Source organism: Rhipicephalus microplus, chromosome 5 (genome assembly GCF_043290135.1).
Source record: "Rhipicephalus microplus isolate Deutch F79 chromosome 5, USDA_Rmic, whole genome shotgun sequence".
In the NCBI taxonomy this organism is placed as follows: Eukaryota; Metazoa; Arthropoda; class Arachnida; order Ixodida; family Ixodidae; genus Rhipicephalus; species Rhipicephalus microplus.
In genome coordinates this window covers 21,913,733-21,938,245 of record NC_134704.1, presented here as the reverse complement: position 1 = coordinate 21,938,245, position 24,513 = coordinate 21,913,733, and the positions used below count along the sequence as shown (strand labels likewise).

The 24,513-nt window shown below is 45.3% G+C and overlaps 1 protein-coding gene across 2 annotated transcripts in view; it reads left to right on the top strand.

Annotated features, from left to right (window-relative positions):
• Positions 1-21,086, top strand: part of LOC119173973 (metabotropic glutamate receptor-like) — a 76,269-nt gene extending 55,183 nt beyond the window's left edge. For both annotated transcript variants that reach the window (XM_075894962.1, XM_075894963.1), the window contains exon 7: positions 382-21,086. In XM_075894962.1, coding sequence (XP_075751077.1) covers positions 382-479 — 98 coding nt within the window. In that variant the 3' untranslated portion in view covers positions 480-21,086. The remainder of the gene's footprint in view (positions 1-381) is intronic.
• The last annotated feature ends 3,427 nt before the right edge of the window (positions 21,087-24,513 follow it).

Genomic DNA, 24,513 nt, shown 5'->3' with positions numbered 1-24,513 from the left:
TCTTACACACATTTTTCAAGGTGAAAACTGAAGCATCAGCTAAAACGGACCGGTGAAGATGAGACGCAGCGCCAGTGCTCGTCTCATCTCTTGTTTGTGGTCCCGCCTGGTTTGAGCTGAAGCTTTTACGTTGAGAGTGGATGCGATTCGGACCGATTTCGGTTACGATTCCTAATATTGTGTCAGGTGGAACCGCCCTTCAGTTCACGACTGAGTGTATACCTGTTCCAACGTGTGTTTTAGAGCGACTCGTAGCCAACCCTCACTTTTAATCTTGTTCTTGCAACACCCACCTACCCATCCTCTCCTCTTTCCCACGTGCCTGACAACGTGGCCACTGCGTGCTGTCTTCTTGGCCTGGCGGTGCCGCCGCGAGCGCAGGCAGTTCGGGCGAGCAGCTGAAGTTGAGCCTCGCGCAGCGACCGGCCAAGGGCGCAGTGGACGGCGGTGGCGTCGAAGACAGCCTCGCCTCGCTCTGAGCTCGCTGCGCCGCCGGCCTCCTCGAGGAAGAGGCCCTCCTCTTCCAGAACCAGGGGCCGCAGTCCCCCACCCGCCAAGCGCCATGGCGGCTCGGCCCGCGTGGCCGCCGCCATGTTGGAAACGTCGTCCAGCAGAGCCGCATCTCGCCATGCCGCGACGCGGCGCTGGCTTCCCGCGACGGTGGTAGAGGAGGCGTCACCGCCACTCCCACCGGGAAACCTTCTTCAAGCCCAAATCAAGATAGAAAGTTATTTATGAGATGAAGCCTACGGCTACTAACTACAGCTACTACCACTTACGGCTGCGGCCTAATGGTGCCGCCAAGGCCAACTGTATTCTATTCTACGCGCCATCATCAAACGTCTTCCGAGTGCTGTGTGCGAGCGAGAGAGGTAGAGAGACCGCTTGTGTGAATACCAAAACGCGACGAACTAAAAGAGCAAAACAAAAAGGAACGAACCGGTTTGTCCGGTGCTCCCTGGAGTCGCCCACGTCCGCTACAACCCAAATCTTCAAGTTTAGTGTGGTGTCATAGCCAGATGCAATTATTATGCGTTGTTTTGCCACGTGACGACGTGGATGTTGCTGATGGCTGTGACGATAGCGGAGCGTTGATTGGGTGCCCGTACACCGCGTGCACGAACCGCTCTGCCGACGACAGCGGTGCCTGTGGTGCTTCTTCCAGCGGACAGCCAACCGGACCCGCTGTGTCTATGACGCTGCGTATTGCGTCACTACCGGTTCCGGTGGGGTGAAAGCTCCCCCGTGCGCGCGTGTATGCACGGCTCTTGCCCGCCGCGCCTACGCCAGCACCACCAACCTTCCATCTAATCTCTTCGCAACATGCAAGCCCGATAGCAGTTTGGTATATTCAAGCTCCTCTGAAGGGAGCACCTTTCTTCATTTTCTACGTGAAAAAAAAGAAGAAAAAAGGAACAAAAACAAGGGGTGAGCTTGAGCTAGGTTGATAAGGTGATGGCAGCCATTGCGGAACGTTTCTTCTCGACCGATCTCTTTCGTAATCAAAAAAAAAAAAAACATAGCTCGTATTTATTGGCCATTCCAGTGGACTCGGATGTGACGAATGCAGCATCATATGTACCAAGAGCTATATTATGAAGGGTGCGTTCTAATAATCACGGTATATTTCTAATATAGACAGCTAAGCAGACAGAGGTCATCTTAAGTCGATTTTTGATTACATGGCCGGCCAAATACACAGCTTCGTTAAGACTGGATCGGAAACATACACAATACAGGCTACTTCGCAGTCCGAAAAAGATGGCGGCTCATTGGAATGCTCGGATAGCTCTGATCTCACTTTTTTTTTTTTGCTTGTCTGCACCCAAGTAGGCTCTTCTTTCATCGCTTAATGTAAGCCACGTTGTTTTTCATTAGTGTGTACATGAAATTATTGAAAAAAATAACTATTTTTTTGCTAGCTTCCTCTTGTCGACGCCAGGTGGCAGCACGTCTTGCAGAAGTCATCCAGACGCGTTTCATTACTCGCAGTACTAGGGCTCGATGCCATCTTCGAAGCTGCGAGTGTAGACTGTCTACTTTGCTGTCTATTGCTAGAGCACACCCATAGTTGCGTGAATCTCGAATGCATGACAGCATGCATGTCGCTGTACACGTCACTCAAAGATCAGAAGGCTTCCGCAAGTGATCGGTTGAGAATACGGCCTCTGGTTCGTGCGATAGCTTTGCGTCTCTTGAGAACTTGCTGAATTCCTCCCTAACTGTCCGGTGGGTTAATTAAGCTCGAGCTCTGCTGAATTATGACTACACGACGCCGTACGACGATCGGAATCTCTAACAAGTTACCGCATCGGTCAGAGGCTGTGAAAGGAAACTTCCGCACCGCGCAACCTAGCAAAAGCTTACGTGCTTCGACCTAAAGACGAAAGAAAACCTACGTCTTCTTGTGTGCGCAGAAAAAAAAAAGAAAGAAACATTCGACGCGAATCTCGGCGCACTCGCATTCTTGGCACAAACGCAGATTTTCCTATGTGAGCAGAATATTAGCGCCTTTTTTTTAACCTATAGTAGCCACTCAGAATAGCAGCCACTCGTACTTTCTGTTCTTTCTTCTAGCTCATTTTTTTTTCTTTTTACTTCGTCTGTGGGCGTGTCAGCATTTGACCTGCGCGGTACTTAATTTATCGATTGCGTTCACATAGCCGACGTTGAGTGCAGCACTTCCCGGGCTTGAAGAAAGATCGTCACTCTTTTTAACAAAAATCCCGAGCTTCACCTTGCAAAGTGTTTTGAGATACAAATCGATAAACCTCTTGCAACAGTTGGGTCCAACAGCATCAAAGTATGAACAAGCTGAAGTGCGTCAACTTCGCTGGATACGCTTTCTTGTACTTGATGGGCAACTTAACGAAATATTGCGCAGCTAATACCTTTCTCCACGCAGATGCCACATAGACGTGGAGGCACGTATGCTACACGTCTCAAGGTTATCTCTGCCTATGCTCCGAATTCCATTTCAGACATCGAATGTTCCTTTCTTTTTAACAGTGAAAGTCTTATCAAGTGGTTTTTATTTCTTTCGACTAATGGCAGGCCAATCTGTTTGGAGCAACTGTGTTGTTTTGTTATTTTAGTTTCACAACTTTATGCTATTCGTTGTTTGTTAAGTTTGCAGAGAGGCCTTGTGTGAAACGCAATCACCGTTTAGTGAAGGCGGCTGCTTGCTTGCCCAATATATAGAGTGCGAGGTGCGAGAGCGCCGAGCCGCGGCATTCCCTGTTGCGATTTCTGCGCGGAGTCATTCGTTAGTTGAACTATAACTAGCCTCCGTGATCAGCTCCAGCAGTGCGCCGACGTGTGGCCGGAGCTAATCGCGGAGGCCACGCTCGCAGCGTCGGTAGCGCTTGACCTCGACTTAAAATGTAATTACAGAAAAGCCAAATGAATTGTCTAATAAGTCGCTTATTGTTCGAATGCCTTCATTCCTCGTCTTCAAGCGTCTCACCACGTCCATTTATTGCATGTAAGTTACTCGCGTCCGAGTCAACGTTCTGTCATTAATGATTGTCGCGGGAGACAGCGGTTCACTCACGATATGTTATGTATTTCTAATCCAAGTGTTTACAATACTCGACATTTTCGCGAATAGACCACGTTTGTAGTGTACGTGGCAGTAGCGTAAGGACCGACTGATATGTGTAGCCCACCTGTCACAATCATGGTAAAACATAATTTGCTTATTGTGCGTCATGTAACAGCTGAAGCGTCATCCGCCGTTGTTCTGTGTTCACGTTTTTGTTGTTGCTCCCGCTATTTGCATAGTTTTTCGTGACATTTTTTTAAATATGCCAACGCGGCATATCTAAACACCTGGAATAATCTTATCGGCGGAGGAATGAGAAAGGTGTCTCTGGGCTCATTATCTTGTTTTATCTCATGTCGTTTTGCACCTCCGCGAGTGTCAGGTGTTCATCACATATCTAGCCCTCAGTATTACCTAACTGCCCCTCATTCTCATTCTGTTCATCATTCGTAGCGCCTAGGGATGTTTCAGCGCCAGTCGGAGTTGTTATTTTCTTTTTTTCTTTTTTTATCTTTTTCCGAGTTAACCGATCATTTAAAATTAAAGGAAACTCGTGAATGGTGTAAAATTCATGAGTTTTTTTTTTAGAAAGAGGCTTTAATAACTTAAAGGCGGAAATGATCAATGAAGTAAATTTGATCAAAGATATATTTGTAAATACTTGTTCGAGTTTTCGTATTATCTTCGTGTCATCTATACGTATTATCCGCATGAATTCATGTTTATCCGCCGTAAGATATTATTATGTCTTAATTCATTTTCCTGTTTTCTTTTTTGCAGCAGAGTAAAGGGAACGAGTGGATAGCTTGTGGTGGCTCATAAGGGCGTCAAAACCAAGGAGTCGGGGACTGTTTCCTCCGAGTAACGAGAACCAGTCTCGAGGGCCACACTGATTGCGCGGGCGAAAGTGATTTGTTGGTACCTAGATTACGTTACGTCGGACGTGGTTTCATGCTTTGTGCATCGCCTGTTGAGTGCTTTTCGTTCGAACCAAAGAAGAGTTCTGTCTAGTTTCTCTGGTTATGGTATAGCTGTCGCAGAAATGTGCATTTCGAGATGACTCATGCAGTTTTCAGATGACATACCACGTAATGAGGTCGTTACGCGGTGCAGTATTATGTAACCCTTGCTGTGCCAGCATTTTGTTTGAACGACCTAGTGGTGTGGTTTACTCCGGCTGTAATGGTTTCGTCCTTTCTTCGTTGCAGTGCGCTGTGACATTCGCACACGCTGTGCACAAACACTGAGGAAGTTTACGTGGTTCGCTTGTTTTGGCCGATGTTAATCTCTTCATCCAAATGTTAGGGACCATATTATAACCAGCCAGTCAGCGTGTAATGCCATCTCAGACATAAAGAGATGCGGTAGACTGAAGAGGGGGGGGTAACCACTTTCTCTGCGGGTAGCAATCGACATTGTTCTTCTAATGTTTTGTTCAAACCGTTTCAACCATCCTCCAGAACACGCGTGCGCTCTCTGTGTGTTAGTGCTATATCCGTCATGGCAGGCGAATCTAATGAACAGGTATTTATTTGAACAAAACTATCGTCACATCTGTTGGCTCCAGCCTATAGATGGTCGCGCTCCCTGGTTTTTCAGTTTATAAAAATATGTATTCGGTCCATACGTCTTGTGACCAAGTAGCATAACAAATATCGATTGATACGATTCCCGGAGTATTAACTGCCCATTGTACAATCGTAGCACTCTCAGATCACGTTTTAAATTTCGAATGTACCATGTATACATCGAGGTGCTGCGGGAGCCCTCTCAGGGACCTCAGCGACTGCTCTATATTCCTGTTTTATCCGGTGGCGGTAAATATACTTGACGCTTTGTTGTTGAATCGTGGGGAGTCAACAATTTTCCTCCCTGCCTGTACAGCCCTCGAGTTGATTAGTAATAAGCGCTTGAAGACACCGTCGGGGTAGTTGGTTATTCAGGGATAGCTTTCAGTGCATGATAGCACGATGAACTCAGATAGACATTCAGTGAGCACTGCATGCGTGTCTTTACGTCGTACTTCGTGTGGCTGTAGCGAGCTACGAGATGTTGAGGAATATTCGTAACGTACGTTTTCGCAATTTTCGCGAAAAGGTGGTGGTTTACCTTACTGTTGCTTGGTATCTCTGATATGCGCTGGTGTTAGAAATACGTTTGCACACATATTCTTGATTAATGGACGAAATTATTTTACATTGTCTCGTAGCTTATTTACGTTTGTTTGTTTGTTTGTTTGTTTGTTTGTTCGATCAAATCTCAACGATAGTTGCTGGCGCATAGCCACTACAATGTTCAATCCCGTGACACCATAGTCACGGGCTCTTCAGGCTCAGTCGCGCATGCAAAGCATTCTCCGTTTGTACGCTGCTTTTGACATCCTTCGCGTTTATTTGAAATTCAATTTGCAAATAACTCTTCACGGTGTTTAACAAAGGCGGTGTGCGTGTTCGACCTTGCTACGAGCCTTTCTTCCAAAAGCTATCGGCTCAATAATCCCAGTAAGGATAAGAAAACGTTCACATACAAAAAGCGTACGAACTGATTCTTTTACACCTATTTTTGTCTTGTCTCCGCGTAGAGACTACAGTCGTTGCGACGCATAAGATATGGCCTTGAACTTGGTAGTGAAAGAATGCGTTACGAGATGTCCCAATCCTTGTTACAAAAATGGAATGGTAAGAGTGCTTGAGTATGCGCGTATGGGCTTACTTGAATGTGTGCGTGCGGGAACATTTATTACGAGTGCACTGGCTTTCGGTTTTAGCACGTCTGAGCACACTGCCTTCTCCTGTACAGACCGCGCTGCCTTTGATGGAAATTGTCAAGGACACAAGAACAACCCCACCTTAAGCGACACACACGGTTTCAGTAGCGAGCTCCGAATTATGTGCTTTTCATGGTTCGTGTAAACCCCCTTTATGATTTTTTTTTCTTTTAACTCTCAAATAATAACATAAACCATCTAGTGCTCTATACAATATCTGTGAAGCACATTGCCCTGCTTTTGAACGTGAAATTTTTCCATACGCGCCTTTTTGCTAGGCGGTGTTTCCTCACAGCTGCCTCGTGAAAGAAGTTCACCACTGCCTCTCCAAATGCGATCGACCTCGGTTGTTAGACATTTTTGCGGCGTTACGTGGAGTTTGGTTTACGTTTGTTTACACGTTCGTAACCATTGTCTTCCTTACGGTAGTTATTTTTCATATAATTGTCGCAGTAGTCAAATACACTACAATGCTATTAGCGATCTGGTATTTATTGCACTTTGCCCTTACCACTACTCGTGGTGTAACAAAACCTTCAGGTAGCACGTGTACGTTGATTTTTCGCTCCTTTCCGTCTCTCCTACTTGCTGTTTGTGATAATATCTCCTCTCCAAGATCAGGGTAATGAACTGGAGATATCTTGTGGTTAACCTCGTTGCCCTGACTGTTTTTCATGCCGGTCCATGATACCTTAGAAAGCAGAGGATAAAGAAAAAAAAATGCTTCAGTATAGGGCACACTCTCAAAACTTCCGAATTACTGGCTTGGCCTATCGTTCAACGTATGTTATATATATGCATGCATAACTTTTCAATGGTCAGCATTGCCTACTCAGAGTGCGCTATATTCACGACCAGCGCAAGGTGGGTATCGGGGTGTTGTGTGTTGACACTGTTTGTCATATTTGATTCTCTGCTGTCCTGTATACGTATGCGATGTGCACATGTGTAGTCCTAAAGAATGTGATAATAATACGCAGTTTTCTGTAACGTCTAACCATCTTGACCCTTCTACATGGCGGCGCGGGAGACTGCCTCTGCCGGGCTCAAAACGCGGAACGCGGGTGATTCTTGAAGACTGAGTAGGAAAGTGACATCGTAGCACTACGAAATTAGTCGCGAAAGCAAACGCGCATCTAGTCAAAGAGTTCGGCGAAACTTTGTCTGGTCAGGTATCGTGATGAGCATGAAGACGCGGTCACTAACCGAGCCAAGATGAAAACACGGACGTTTCGGGACCCATTCGTGTTCCTTGCATCGCAATGGCCAGGCAAGGGTCTTAAATCGCTTTCTATTCCCCCGCAACTTACAGGTCTTGTCTGCTTAGCGTGATCAAGGTACACGCACGGGTCCCGAAACGTGTGTGTTTTCAGCTTTAGTTGGTGGTGGCTGCATCTTCATCACCAACACACATCGACGCGTTAAGTAAACCCGTTGTTCACTGTCAACTGTCGGTTTCGCTTTTGACACATGGAAGTCTCTCTAAAGTTTAACTTCTAACACGTAGACGACCGCTTAAGTTGGCTCCAAGAATATTGTTATTCTTTATTTCTCGAAAGTTATCTTTTTACTGTCTTTTCAAAATGCAAATGAGATCAAAGGCTGCTGATGCGCTTTAATTATGCTACTCATAAATGTTATCTTTTTGTGATTTTGGAGCATAGTTTGCAGCGCTCACATTGCGTACAGTGGGTCTCATCAGTATGACGATGCTGAATGTTCAAAGCTTTACCTATAAGAAGCTTATGTGTTTTGAATTTTGCTTTGTGGAGAAGTGTCACGCTTGTTGCCATAATTCCTTGAACGATTTTTTGTGTTAAACACTAATACAATGCTAAGTGCTACATAAGATATTTGATTGATCTCTCTAGAGTATTCTCAAAAAGAACAGCTTGTCACCAAATACTTCTTTCTGACGTGCTGCTTCATACTCGTAATGAAGGAAGAAGAATGATAAGAAATGTAATGGCGCGACAGTAAAAAGTAAAAGCAACAGAATTTTCGCAGGGCAGAGCGCGTTGGCTTTTATTTATAACAGATTGCCAGCACAAACAAAATTGCTGAAGTACGGGCTGCTCCGTGTTTATAGAACTTTGTACGAGGCATATGCTACAACACATTATTTTTTAAAATAATATGCTGTGTTTTTTTTTTCTAGAAACCAGAACACCTTGTTTTACAAAAATATTCGTTGGTGAATATGCTACAGCACCTTTCAAGTTTTTTCGTAGTACGCTGTGTAATCACTAGCAACCAGTACACCTTCTTTCACAAGAATACTCACTGACTTGCTTCGAGAACGATCACGGTGAGTAACGTTTCATTCGCATTCGCTATTAATTCCCATTGTGCGAATGCTACAGTTTTCAATGGGTGGCCCGGCCGTAACGCTGGTGATCACAGACGCCATTGCTACAGAGCCTCGTTTAGGTACGTCACTTTCTTTCTCGGTCTTCGCACGACACCATTCCGCATCCGTCGTTTCGGGGAGGTCGATGCCCCCCGTTGGTCGCCGCATTTGATCCCGCGTGGTCCACGACACGGTTTCCGTCGTCGCGTTTCGGTTTTTTCTCTTACACCCTACGTTTCTGCGTGAGCTACCTCGTACCTGCTGATGTACTCTATTCTTAGATATATTCCAAGCGAGTCTCCGTTGCGTGATGCCGCGAATATTGTCGGCGGTGCCAAATGGCCGCTACCACATTTTTTTAGTGCGTTGCAAGCCTTTCCATAAACGTGCTGCGTAAGTTCTGACGTTATATCCAAATGTGGAAAGAAAAAAAAATAGATCGCTAAAACACCTCTGCGAATTTGTTTTTGTAACACGATTTATTACCACTGGCGACCAATATGTCTCGTCTCGTTCGCGAGAGTAAGGAATCTCTTTAGGACGTGACGTGGCTTGGGCGAGTTTTAACTTCATCGCGGTGTTGGCGCCGTTATAAGTTTGCCTTGGTGACCGTTGCTGGGGCGTCACTTCCTTTTTATGCGGTACCCGGCATCACTTCAGGCGTAAGTTGAAAAAAAAAAAACGTGCATGTCTTCGTGTCGTATTACAAAGACAGGATTTCATTGTGCTCAGAGAACTGAACTCTGTTGTTAACTTATCAAAAAACAGCGATGCTATCCTCAGTGTCCTTCCTGACTTGTTTCTTGCTGACGTAGTAATCAAAGTTTTATTGTGCTCTGTTGTTGTTGTTGTTCTTTTTTATGCAGCACTAACCACTGCAGTAGTACGGACTTGTCTAGTAGCTTCAGAGTCAGAACGCTAAGGCACTGGAGCTTGTCTCGTGTCGGTATATCCACAGTGGAACACAGTCTTTGTTAAATCGAGAGAGGGATATTTTGACTGGTAGGTTTTAAATAAGAATAGTGCACGATAGTGGTGAGAGCGACGGTCCTTAACGCGATAAAAATGATCGTGCAAACAAGACGTTCGTTAAACCGAAACACTTTGAAACGACACAAATTTTCATTGCCCTCTCTAAGAACTGTCATCGCAAGCGTGCTGACCCCCCAAAGTGCTGAACAATGGCTCTAACCTCAACCGCTTATCCTGTTGCTCTTTTAAAACACAAGTTTTCTTGACGCAAGTCGGTCCAGTGTCGCAATGAATTTATTGGTTCTTTTCTGTAGTACGAGCTACAAGTGACGCTCTTGCTTCTCTTAGAATCACTTCCGGTCGAGCACTTACTTCCGGTTTCACGAATGTTCACAAGTAGTCCTTAAAAAACAAACTTACGGTTCGTGTTCGAGTCACGACTTATATTGAATACCCTTGATATCGAAACATAACCTTGCTTCGGGCAAGAGCAAATTAACGGTCTCAATAATTGATTAAATTTGAGTTATTGAGGTCACGGAGATTGAGATCAACCGACATTTTTTCGACAAGAGTTCCGAAGAGGGCTTTTCGGTAAGTCGTGAGGGATTGCTTGTAGCACGAACTTGATACAAGGAAGCCAGAAGGAAGACAAAACAACAGGCAGCGCTTCTAGTAACGTATTGTTGTTGCTTGTAGCGCTGCCTGTGTTGTCTTCCTTATTGTGTCCTTTTGTGAAGTTCGCGCTACAGCCCATTCCCTATTGTTGCGGCACCTGGCGGAACAGATCTCAACCACGCGCTTCTTACAAGATGATCTCTGAGACCCGTTCCGGCAGTGCGCAAGACACAACGTTAGCCACCAGACTGTACCAGCATCCACGTGCGAAACACCACTATACCAAACACCTATGTCAAGGGTTAGGGTCGTCTTTGTATATTTTTTTTCTGGTGGTCCCATACGTGCCCCGTTTAGGCGCTCGCTAGTTTGTGGGAGTTCAGAGACGAGAGCCCCTACAGACAATCTTTTCTTTGTTTTTGTTAGATTTAAACATCGATCTCATGGTGCCGTTAGTCACTGCAATACCAGAGTTTGCGCACTCGACGTCACGATTAGATTACGTTTATATTCACTTTGATCGTGAAAGAGTAAACAGGAGAAGTCTCTGGAGTCCAAAGTGCGTTATCGCAAAGCCCTTTCTCTGTCTCTTTCTCTTTATCTCTATCTGTTTCTCTATATCAGCATGTTAGTCGCCGATGTACGCCGCGTGGCGAGAAGAATATCTATATAGAAAAGGGATTTGTGAGAGTCCTGCACTGTATTGCCTCACCAAATGTACAGTTCAAGAGTTCTTCGATACGGGTCTATGTACGCTCCTAGATGCATCTGTGTTGTGTGTAGCTGTCCCTATTTTATTTCACATCGCTCAATGTGTTCAGTTTTCTGGTGGCGCATCGCTCACTGCCCATGTAATTGGCAGGGGCTCTGGTTAACGTCATCAGCAACCAAAAGCGAAAACCTGCTTAAAGCGAAGGTTTTGCGTTTTGTACGATTGAGTAATTCCGCATGCTGTCTCGTGAAAGATTTCATTCAATATGTTAATGTGGTGTGCCTACCTTGAATGTCTTTGACGTTTAATTAATTCTGCGGCTTTCTATAACTCCTTGGTTCCAGAACAGAATAACGGAGGCTCATCCGCTATTTTCGCGAACATTCACTTCTTTGAATACATTCGATGCGTAATGAATATTTCTGCGCGGGAGTGGGTTTCTATAATACACACGAAATCGAGCCTGGCGAAAGCTCGTCTGCTTAAAAGGAAAATCATTGCGTGCAACATTCTTCGTTGAACCCTTTGCACTCGGATATTCAGGCTGAGAAAAAATCAACGCCAGGAAGGATTCATTGCGTGAGCGCGTTACGTCTTATCGTGCCATGTGTGTGGATTTACTCTTAGATGTCTTGGCTCATATTTGCTCGCGAGTTGTGTGAATATCGCTTCGCCCAGCGTGCGCATACTACTGCGTTGGGTTTCCGCGCTGTCCTGCACCAGCCTTCGCCACCTGTCCCTCGAGCTTTGCAAGTGTGTTGGCGGGAACGGTGTGAATGTGAGCGTGAGTGGTCGCTTTGTAACAAGGCATGGGACAACACGCTTCTCTTTGCTTGGTAGGTAGGTAATCAACTTTATTGATTCACGAAGGAATCATTTGAGGGGGCTGTGGTTGGGGAAGTGGAATCAGGATGCGGTAGTCTTCCCGTGTCTCTCTAATTTGAGAAAGTTGATTCGGGCAGCAATAAGTGCGTTTTCTGACAATTCACCACTGGGCTCGCACACTGAAGAGGCGTTTTTTTTTTCACCGTTTCAGTTCTCGAAGTACCAACAGCGCTATTTTTTTGCATGGGGACACGAAATGGAGACACAAGACGAGGCGAATTTTCGTCTCCCCGTGTATATAGAATATCGCCCTGTTCGTACTTCAGTATGCAAAACCAACTGTCCGTAAGTTTCACTCTGCTTGTTCTTGCCACTAAAGTTAGCAGAGGCTCCCCGCATCCCTGCCCCTTAAAGATCTTAACCACTAGCGAGTTCTGGATGAATGGGGGGAGGGGGCGGGGGGTACAGGACAAAGCATGGCAAACGAATGTTCTTAGAAGCCTGTTCCTCGGGCCCCTCGCCGCCTCTTTTAGTGCAGCTGACTCAAGTGGTTCCTAATTGTCTTTAACGTTGTTTGATGTTAAATTAAGCCGCTAAAACGGTTCTCGACGATCTCTCTATCTCCTATATACATCCATTGAGGGCTAATTTCGTCGAGAGTCAACCGGTGTTATTGAGGCGAATTTCTTAGAAGGAATGTTGCCAGCCGTTCTGTCGAAGTAACGTGGTACGCTCACGTAGATTGCTAACGCAGATTGATAAGAGAAAGTGCGTGCAGCTGCAGGGAACGTAATCGACTTAAGCCGCGTTCAGACTATGTGCGATACGTACGGATTGTCGGTAAGGGGCCGTAAGCGTAAACGCAAGCAACATAAGGAGCTTGTTCAGACGTTGTTGTAGTTAGCGTAAATAACGTATAACGTAAGGGACGTAAATGTTGGTAGGCCCGTGACATTTACGGACACCACTGATGCGGCTGTTACGTACGACCAATGGGCAAAGCCGTTTCGGTTGCTTCTTTCGGTTCTCGGGGCTCCCGGCATCGCCCAAATGGCGCGTCTTCGTGCGCGACTTGAAAGTCGTGGAGTAGAGTATCGGTGCCATTACTTAGCCGGACCAGAGGGCAGACGCTACCTCCGTTAATTAGAGCACTCGGGGCGTCTTCCTCTTAACCGAACCAGCCCAGCCATGGCCAAACACGCGAACCACGCTAGGCTACAATTGCAGCCAGAATGCAACGAGTGGTGATTGGCGCGTCGTAAAAAAAAAAACGTATCATACCAAAATGATCAATGTGAACATATGTGGTCGCTAGCTACGCAAACGGACGATACAGATCTTTCGCGATACGACTCTTATGACAGATGCGTCAGCAATCTGAACCCGGCTTTATTCGTTCATAAATCGAACGTAAAGTAATTGAAACTACGAACAGTCTGTGATAAGCGAAAATGAAAAACAAAACTAAGTTAAATTATTGTATAACTTTTCGAAGTGACCGCTTATGCGTTGCATAAAAAATAAACTGCAGTTACAAAATAAGCCTTTCTTTATTGTCACATCATATGATTAATCAAAATATATCCGTGCCTCTGTGACACACTAAAGTTGCGTGACCACAAAAGCGCCATTCGTGACTAAGCTCAGCCGCTTTTGGTCAACGCCACACATTTTATACAGCTACTATGCATCGAATGAAAGGCAATGTTTTAACATACCTTTTCGTGGTCAATTCAGCATTCTATTGCGCAGGAGGTGTACTGAGCTGTGAGTGTGGTTAAGTTGCCCTGTAAAGCCCCTGCTTTTATTTCCGCAGTTTCGTGGCCTGACCACGCAGTTCAATTTACTGTTCACCGAAAATCCTACCTAACAAAAAAAAAACACGTAAAGGTTGTTAGTTATTTGTGTTCAAACTATATCGGAGCAACCACCTCAAGCAAGGCAGCTTTGCCGTCTTTCTTTTTATTTTTTTGTTTTTTTAAGTTAGCGTAAAACAAAGTACTCTGAATGTTTTCTCACAGAGAACACAACTGCGAGGTCCCCTGCCATTCAACCGCATATAGCTGTGTATTGTGACGTTGTGGCCTCCCGCTCTTCCAGTTGTTTTTCATTCGTCACTTTTCGAGATCTTCAGGTGAACGTCGTACCTCAACGCAGACTCGCCTAAATTGTCGAAAATCACTGGATCCTGTGTGTTTCTGAAGCGGATCACATGACATTGCGCGCTTTTTGGGACTGTGTGCAGTAACTGCAGAGACTGAACCGATTTTTAGGCTATGCTTATGGATGTTGTTTTCTCAGTCTTTCTTTTTGCAGTTTTTAAATTCAGAAATTACTCCATTGTTCTCAGTCTGCAAGATGTAAGACATGTTTAATTGCATTTGAAACACCACCAAGTTATTGCCGGTCATTGTTCGAGGCTTAAGCCACTCATTTAGAAAATGCGGTCTTGTCTTTGTTTAGAATCACCCGAACGATAATAAATCCTCACTAAAAAACGTTCCTATTTGTGAACTTTGTACTTGCACTTTCATTCCTTGTTAAAGATGGGTTACTAATTAAATCGCGGATATTTAACAAGTATAGAAGATTGGGCCGGCTACTCAGGTTCTCCAGCGCATCCCATAGAACGACCGAAAATCACTGGCGACAGTCAACCATGACAAAGACTTGTATTGTAGCGTACTAAGAACGAAGGAACACAAAAGCTTGAATTCAATTGAACCTTTGCTTTAGACATCTATAAATAAAAAAACATGGCTGCGGAGAATGAAAGAAAAGCTTTGAAAACTAGTTGTGGGTCATAAAGTCAAACATACTACAATATGTGGCGCTATAAAAAGGACTGAAATGAAATCGTGCATCTAACCATTTAATCGCTGCTGCACGCATGGTAAAAACAGGTTGTGCGGTGAATTGTTATGTGCGTTCATCATTTCATGTTCTTTACGGTCTAATTTAGGTAATGTGTGCGCGGAAACTTCAAGTTGGTGATTGCTTAAACCGGTGATGATGTCTGCGTAGTCGGTAAGCTCATTCCTTGATACTGATGGTCGCACTCGTACGCAAAACTGGACTTCAGAGTTGGTGACTTCACATTCTACTCTTTCTGTGTTTTGCGTCATTCGGGCGTCCTCCGTGATGTTCGTTTCCGTTTTGTTTGGAATTCCTAGTGACGTTTATCTTTATAATTCGTTGTCATTTTGGTAGAGTAACAAATAATCATTTGCGTAAAACGGATGATCCACTAATATTATTCGCCTCTAATGTGCGGGAATGCAGGGAATGTTTTTAACGTTATTTTCTATGTTTTCTCTTTCTCCAAGGAACCGCGCCTTCTTGTGTTTAGATGCGCGAAAACTAAACTAATCATGCCATAAATCCACACCGCTCCCGTATCTCAGAGTCTACGGTTTTGAGGCAGCCTGCAAGTGCAGGTCCCCTGCCCTCTTCGTTTGTGAAAGCCTCGTGTACATAAGTGTCACTCCACGAAAAAAAAAAGTTCATGTATAGTCTCCGAGGTTCAGCGTTTACATGCGTATGTATAAAATACATAGTGCTTATACAATGGAAATTCCGCATTTGAGTGTACTCGTTGTATACGCGGGGTCTGGCGTGTACTTGTTGCCCGCTAATACATGTCACAAGCTTATATACATATATGTACATACCGAGTATAAACGGTTGCTCGTTTTATCGTCTGACGGATACTCCACGCGAGATAAACCATTGTCTGTAGAGCACCAAGGGTGGTGCGTCAGAGGTTCGCGTGTTTGTTTGACCTCCTTGTTCCAAAACTCACTGTTTGCTCCCTGTTGAGACAGTTTCGAAGCTTAGAAAACGCTTATAAGTTTGCCTTCTAGACCCATCTGTTCGCGATATTTTTTTTTTCTATATAATTTCTTCGCGCTTCGCGTTCTTCGAGCCCAGTTATGACCAAAGATTGTGCCACGTCGATGTCAGCGCCAGCAACCGAGTTCCCTGTTCGGCGATGCATAGTGGACTCGTGTCTCATGACGACACGGACCAAGCAGGTTGCTAGCTTTCACTAAGTATCATAGATTTTCAGCATACCGCCGCAGTCTGCTGTTACCACTGCAGCATCAGCTGCACGCCAGTTTAGCATCTGCCCGCTAATCAGAACTTGGCGTCGTTTCGATAAACGCGCGAGACTGACAGGTTGTGCGCGAAATAGTTGTAATAGTAGATAAGGTGGCGATGAGGCGATAAGCTAAAACTCGTCCTTGAAGCGTCACTCACGTGCATGTGGTACACGATGTGAAGCGAGACTACTGCGACCATATAGTCCGAGCCCACGTGAAACTCCAGGTTGACTTGGGGTCGTTTGCACGAAAAACTATATGGTATGTCCATCTAATTGATTAGTATTAGTATGCCTAGACATCAATTAGCATTGTAGTTTGCATTTAAGCAACAGTAGCGTCATCATACGACACTGCGCGTTCAGCGGAGAAACTCGCAAGGTCTTAGTCTCGCTCTCAGTCCCATATATGTCGTCTTAGTGAGAAATAACGCTGTGAAGGCTGAGAGCTTTCCTCAAAAAAAAAGTCCGTTTGGTCGAATGGTTCTCGCGAGAAGAGCAAAGACCTGTTGTGTAGCGTCGCCCATATTTCGTTCACGCCTTGCCATGAATCATGGAGTGTAAGTGCAAAAACCAAGTGTCAAAGTTGTTTCCTTGCAAATCGTTTGCACGTGACTGTGCGAGGCGTTGTGCGCAAGCGTGCTTATGTTACTGCGCAGTGCCATCACACTCTGTTTCCCCAGCGCGGCCCTGTTGGTGTAGTACCGGGTCCCCGCGCAACGGGTTGAGAGTCCTCCAGGCAGAGTAAGCTTCACCACTAGGGTGACGCGTCACAGCCCCTCGAAGCCCGCCTGTACCCTGTTTATAGCTACCGGTGCGTGGCCGGCCGGCACTGGGGATTGAACCCCGCACCTCCCGTAGCTGAAGCGGACGCGTACGTGCAATGCCACAGCCACGGTCTGTTGGTGTAGTAGGTTTGGGAGGCGCTGAAGTTCGATATATTGCTTGAAGAAAAAAAAAAGAACACGAGTCATACCTTCAAATGCAGCTGCAGGGATAGATTGCTAAACCGAAAGGTCCAAGCCCATTCTTATTTCAAGGTTTTCTTTGGCGCTAGAGCTACGAGTATGAGGGTATAAATATTGCGGCATAATAGCCCATACTCCAGATTCCGCAAGGTGGTTTTCCCACGCTTTGGGACTTGCCCTGATAATGGTGGCGGTATTCTGCGTGATGCGTGTGTTTAAGAAGGATGCGTGGCGAAGTTACTAAGAACCACAACAACCGTTCATCTTGTTCACTTCATTATAATGCTAGGCGAGGTCCGCCTTCTTGGTTAGGTTAGTCGAGCTGGAAGGAATAGAACCAATGCAGGTTTAGAAGCTTCTGCAGTTTGAAAGCTTCTGCAGTTAGAAGTTTCTGCAGGTCGTGTGGAATTCGAGCTTTCTTGAAGCTGGCACTAGGCAAGGTGCTTGGGTCCGGCGTCGTGTGAAACCTAGAAGACTCCTCGGCATTTTTACAGTGACTGGCCCGTTTCAGTTGGACTTCCTTAGGCTGCAGATCGCATACCTACGGCCGATAGTAGATGTGTTTGTTATTGCAGACAAAACCAACCGTCTGCTGGCTGACATAGAACGCACTTTTGGTGGTCAACAGGAGTACACTAAGATTGTGTACCTACCCCTTAACAACCGCAATAACTCAACGGCAAGATCCGAAGACATGCTGCAGCACCTCTTTTGGAAGCGCCTTTCCGACTTCCGCCTTGACGATCTGCTTGTCTGGGCAGACCTGACCACAGTGTCATTTGCAGAAGTACTTCTCTTCTTAAAAATATACGATGGTTACTCGGAGCCTGTTTACTTGAACGTTCGACAGCTCGCATACAGTTTTCTATGGGAGCAGAAGAGAGGCTCGAATTCGAGCAGCTCGAGCGAGCACAGGGAAAGCTCACAAACTCCATTTGTCTCAACCTTTGCTGTGTTGAGTGTGTTGTGCCGTTACAACTTGACTTGTGCCATGCCTCCTAAGGAGAATGCCTTTACTGCAGCACAGCTGGAAGCATTTACCAAAAACCACGGGTGGGCTATCGAGCATTGGACATTGGGAACAAGAGAAGAGCCATCTGGTTGGAATTGCAAGAACTGCGTTACCTTTTCAGACTCCTCATCCTTATTTCCTGAGAGTGCAATCAATGGTTCGATGGTGACCAATGAGCAGTGGGAAGCAACACTTTTGAACAAACTGAAAGACACTGGATTCAGTTTCAAGACTGTGCAGCATGTTGATAAAAATGATCTCAGGTACCTTGCACCGCGAATGTTGTTGGAGAAGCCAGGGTCGCTATGGTACTTGGTACCACTGCATTTGAAAACATCCCAAGTGTGATGTATGGGCCAGAGTTCCTTTTTTTTTTTCATAGTTCGCTCGTTTACAGGTAGCAAATGCCTGCCGATTGAGAGATTGCTCTTGTGGATTGGGTGAAATTCATTTTATGTCACGTATTTTTCTGTGTTCCATAATATAGTGGTTTCCTGCAATATTTAACACCTAAGAGATACAGTTTGTCACTTGTGTTTGTGAAAGTGTTTTCTTTTTTTGCCGATGTAGTCAGATGCCTGGACTTCCATAGAGAGATCTGTTTGAGTGCTTAAAAGCCATTCTCGTGGCAGTGTTACCATACATTTGAACTTTAAAAAATTGGTACGCTACTTTAGAGTTGACTTGTTTGTTTTGGGATGTATGCAAGCAAATATCTTCGAAACAATGTAGTTGTGATTTATTACGAACACACTTGAGGGTGATATCTTCAGTTGGGCAGAGTCATATTTCTGCCTAAACTACGTGCCTTAAATATGTGAGAGCTAAGTGGAGTGATGTAAAGGTAATTATCTGGTCATATAATAAGTGTCTAGTTATAGTTTTGTGCACCGGTAAAGCCAAAAATTGTTCAAGTGTGATATGTATCTCATGCGTTCACTTAGGTTTGGTTTTTTTTCCTCGTTGTACTGGACTTATTGTGAGAGGTGATTGTTGCCTACCATTCAGTACTAGTGAATTAGAACAGCAGGGTTATATGCCAGTCCTTCCCACCAAAACATCCTTTGCATTTCATTTTTTCCAATATTGCATTATGATTGTTTTTATGGTACTGTTATATTGTGATGCTAATATAATGACTATGGCACTGGCAGTGTGACAGATCTATGGCATGGCTGTTGATTACTGTTTTCCAGAATTTTCAATTTTTTTATCTGAAAAGCACCCGACTACTGATATTCTTGAGAGGCACTTCACTAGTTGTATAGTACATTAACACTTTAGGATGTAAAACTGCAATAAGTTTTGTAGAGTTTTATATTTAAGTGTTTAGTTGCACCCCCTACAAGTCTAATGCTCCAATATCCACTTGGTTATCATAGTCCGCTCACACTATTTTTATCTGTTGAATGAGTAAATCTGAGCCAATGGGGGAACGCAATAGTGAGGTAACATGGCCCTCCATAAATTCAAGGCTGCAGTTATGTCCGCGTAGACCAGAGAATATTTTGAAAAGCATGACTTGTGCATTTGTTTTTCATCCTGAACCATTGATAATTTTGAGCCATTTAATCACGACTTCAGAGAACTGTTCCTAGGTCTATGTTGTCTAATTTGTCTTTTATTCATTCGTAAGTTTTCCTGTTACCGTACTTGTAAAAATCATATCTTGCTCATCGGCACTCGTATGTACATGTATGACCTGTTTTTCTGCAGAGTTTTTTTATATCGGGTTTTTATTCGCTCTTGGCAGGACTGTTGCTAAAATGAAAGCTTGTTACGCACTTGTACGGGGAAGTTCACGTCTGTAATATATACTTTTTGGCTATCTGTTTCTATAAAGAGTGATTCATTGTAAAAAAAAAACATCTAGATTAAAGCAATTGAGCTAAATGCATTCATATGAATAAACCCATGCGATTTGGTAAAAATTAATAGCTTTTGATTAACAACTTTTTGTGATAGGAGGCACTAGCATTAGGCTAGCTTGTTATAGGAAGCACAATTGTGATAGGATGGAGACGGAGACAAATTCTAGGTTTTAGGATTGTTATTAAAGAAGTGGCATGCAAAAGTTGAATATGTATTGCTATGTGAAAATAAGTTTGTATAACAGATCAGAAAATTGAAGACCACAACAGCTGAAAAAAAGTAAGTCCCAAAAAGTTCAAAATTAGGTTTTCTTGACCTTTGTGCTGATGTTATACCATAGAACTTAAAGGTTTGTGTTTATGGAATGCCTCGAAGGCAAGGTTTTTTAACCATTTATATGTAAGCACGGTGCCAAATATATATTTTGGTTTCTGTTGTTAAAAAGATTGGTGTTGTCTGTGATTTATTTTATTGTCTGTGAAATATGCAAATGACTTGTGATAGTCCTGTGCTGTTGATAGCACCCACTCAGTCTTTCCATTTTTACTGTGCAGTAACGGAAGATTTTATCTTTCGGTAGAATAGAACACAACACTTTAGGAAAAAGTTATAGCTTGTAATCCTTGTTCCTGCAAAGCCATTGTGCAATATTCGGCAGCACAGCAGATTTTCATCAGGCATACAGCATATCTTTAATCTAGCCAAGTGGCTGGCTTAACTCAAATTTTTCGAAGTACAAAACCTACAATTTCTGGAAGTTTTTCTTGGAGAGTTCTCATATCAAGATATGCCTCCGCAGTTTCCTTTCATAACTTTTATTTTGAATAATTTGTTGCAGAGAACATTGTAATGATTTTAATCGTTTCATGCTAGAAGCTGAAGCTGTGTTGTTTATGCAATGTTCGGGTGTTATTTGCTGTGCGGCTGTGAGGTTACTTTTTTCATGCTTTCTAGCCTTGTAAGGATAGAATTTGAACCCTACGCTTTGTTAGCAGCTGTGTTTTTTCCAGGTTGTGAACATGCAATCCCTGCAATATAAAAACTATCTTTTGGGAGTACATATATGTCTACTAGTTACTGGCAGTCTTCCTCGAAGTACAAATGATGTCGTGAATTCGAGACTAAGTCTTCTGTACTGGCTGGAAAACGCTTTTGCCGATTTGTTGCCTTATCCAAGCCCTTTTGAGTACAAAAAAATAGGGAGTTTTCGAACAGGAGCGCCAATGAAATAGCGTCAAGGCCACTGCGCCTGTGCAAGACCCAAACCGCGTTAGGGTTTTGGGTTCTGGGATTTAGCGGGAGCCCAAAAGCTTGCCCCAAAAGTTTTGGGTCAGACAAACGTGACGGCACCCACTGAAGTGACGGCTCTCGGCAGAGACCATAGAGTGACGTAGAATGTCCAAAGCGCCGTAGACCTTCGAAAACTCTTCGCTTCTGCTTGACCCAAAGCGACCGTACGCAAAGGGCTTTAGGACCCCAAACTTTTGGGGCGCCCTTTTCGAAATCTCCCTAATGACCCAGTTACAGTTCTGTGTGGATTGGTCAGTAATGTCCTATATATAATTTAACGGAGAAAGAGTAAAGTTTAACCCTCTTAGTTGGCTTCCTTGACTTAGAAAAGTCATGGCACCGGTCCACTTTTTCGTTGCATAAGTGTACTATTCGTCATGCTTGTTGACTGGCCCCGCCGTGGTGGTCTAGTGGCTAAGGTACTCGGCTGCTGACCCGCAGGGCGCGGGTTCGAATCCCGGCTGCGGCGGCTGCATTTCCGATGGAGGCGGAAATGTTGTAGGCCCGTGTGCTCAGATTTGGGTGCACGTTAAAGAACCCCAGGTGGTCAAAATTTCCGGAGCCCTCCACTACGGCGTCTCTCATAATCATGGTTTTTGGACGTTAAACCCCACAAATCAAATCACTCAAATGCTTGTTGACTGTATGGTGGCGGCACAGTTGGCAGTTCCAATTATAATAAGTGGATTTGGGCTTCTTTTTTTTTTCCCGAGTTGCTTGTAAGATTTCCAGGCGCGGGCTTGTAGCGTTTTTTTTTTTCATTTGCTTTCAAGCAAACATGGGTATTTTTTAGTAATCAACACATTGACCAATAGCGCATTTGCCATTCCCTAATAGAGCTTTTGTTGATGACTTTTAGTAACATACATTGAGGGAATCAACATGTGATGGTAATCATGCACTACAAAACGTGCTTTCAACTGAATGTAGAATGCCCTAGAGACTAAGGTGAAAAATAAATACTATTTTTCTTCAAAGTGGAGCATAATTTTGCGGTACAAAACAATTTTCTCATCATCCCTTCGTAATTGAGTGGTAGTTTTTCTTACAATGAAAAAGCGGAAAACATTTGTTAAATTTGTTATTTTTTTCGGGGGGAGGGGGGCTGCATTGATGACGATTAATTACTTGTCAGCATGGTAGCATCTGACAATTTCGGATGGCAGTGACATACAATTTTAAGGTGGCATTTGTCTTTGTGCTGCCGTCTTCAGTGACTCCACCTTGAGAATTTTTTTTTAGGGTGGGGTGGAAAGGTGGTATAAATTCCTTATCGGACGTATACATTTACGGTGGACCTGACGCAGTGTCGGTTATGTGCTGAAACAAGGAGCAATGCTAAGACAAGGTCCAGTATGATGCATTCGACGTTCATTTTTACATAACGAGGGGACGGTTATTAGAATCTGTCTCCAAGACTGTAGAAGTAGTATGTTACTTTCACAGGCGGACGACACGAGCCGCTCACCTAAAAGTGCGCACCCGCCCGCCTATGCAAGCTCTGCCCACCAGACTTCAACCTTTTAGATGCGGAGCATCTTATACTCGCGCCTTGTAGTGCGCCGTCCGCACCGCTTCTCGAACATTCGACAGCTGACGCGCGCGCATGCGCCGTCGCGCCGTCGCCCACTCTTCCACCATCTGTGCATCCCTTCCTCCTCTACACACCGCGCGCGCTTCACTCCTCCACCATCTGTGCACCCTTCCTCCTCTACACACCGCGTTCGACATCTACAATTCTCCTGATTCTCCAGTGGACGCGCATGTGGCGTCGCGCTTCGAGAACATTCAACAGCTGACAGTGCATGCGCCGTCGTGCTGTATATATACTCAAGGTCGGCGCTCGCTCGCTCAGTTGCCGCTCGTCGGTTGGTTTGTACGGCGCGTCGACGTCCAAGGTCGCGGTGAAATGAATTCCAACGAATCCACAAACACAATGATCGACGTCCCTTCGACCAGCGCCGCCCTTTCGCATACGTGTGTACGTGTTCACTCATTTAACACCCCCTCCTACAACCACGTTAACCAATTTAGCCATCGACCCAAGTAAGTCGCAATTTAACACCCCATTTCACAACCACGTTAACCAATTTAGCCATCGACCCAAGTAAGTCGCACTTTAACACCCCGTTAACCAATTATATTGCCGCAGAGACTGCCTTCTACCAGGAGAACCAGCGCGACGCTATGCAAGCGTCTACAACTACCAGGAGAACCAGCGAGACGCTATGCAAGCGTCTACAACGTAGCGCACCTGCGCGCGCTGTAGCAACGCGAGTCATTGCTCCTCGTGCTTGGGCTCGCGACGGTGGCCTGATCGACGGGTTGTGAAAAAAGGTGTTCGAGAGAGACGCTAGTGTGGAACGCTTTAGCGGACTCAGTTATTTACCTATTTTTCTGGGCACAAGTTCGCCCTTTAATAAAGCTATTGTTTGTGTCACCCTCTTGCAATACGTGACATTCTGGTGGAGGTGCGGGGGTATGATTGGAAGTCCCTCAGGCGCAAGAGAGCGGAGCCCCGACCCTCAACGACTGGAACCTGGCGAATTGACTCCTGTACACCAGCGTTCGAGCCGTCGTCTTCGAGGAGACCCGCCTGAATTCGGACCGCTCACCACTGCTCCAGCAACGCAAGCAGCTTTTACAAACGACCCCACAACGATGGCCACCGCAGGTTCTACATCCGAGCTCATCGTGTCACCACCGTGCCTGCCTGAGCCCTTCCACGGTGACTCGCACGAAGATGTAGAAGACTGGCTGGAACATTTCGAGCGAGTCGCAAGGACCAATGCCTGGGATGAGACAAGGAAACTTGGACGCGTGTACTTTGCGTTGCAGGATTCAGCGAAGGTGTGGTTCGAAAATCACGAAGCGGTGATAACAACATGGGAAGATTTTCGACAACACTTGCTCGCTGCGTATGCCAGCACCGACCGCCGAGAGAAGGCAGAGAACGCTCTCCAGTCCAGGAGTCAACGCACGAATGAGAGTGTCAGCATGTATGTCGAAGACATGTGCCGGCTCTTCAAACGCGCTGATCCGAACATGACGGAAGAGAAGAAACTGCGCCACCTAATGCGTGGAGTCAAGCAGGACTTGTTTGCTGGGTTAGTTCGCAATCCACCACGCACGGTTGCCGAGTTCCGCACCGAAGCAACAACCATAGAGAAGGCGCTACAGCAGCGTGCCCGTCATTACAACCGAGACGCCAGTAGCGCACCAGTGGACGTCCTATCGGCAGGCCAAAGTAACAACAGTGAAACGCTAAGAGAACTGGTGCGATCCATTGTAAGGGAAGAGATTCAGAAGTTGATGCAGCCACAAGTGATGCCAACAGTCTCGACCCTCGCCGCCGTCATTCGTGACGAAGTCCGGCACGCCATCCTTCAGCCGGAACCTGAGCCGCAACCTGTTCGACTGGAACAACCACTGCAGACACGTCGCATGCCAACGTACGCGGACGCTCTACGCCAGCCCGCCG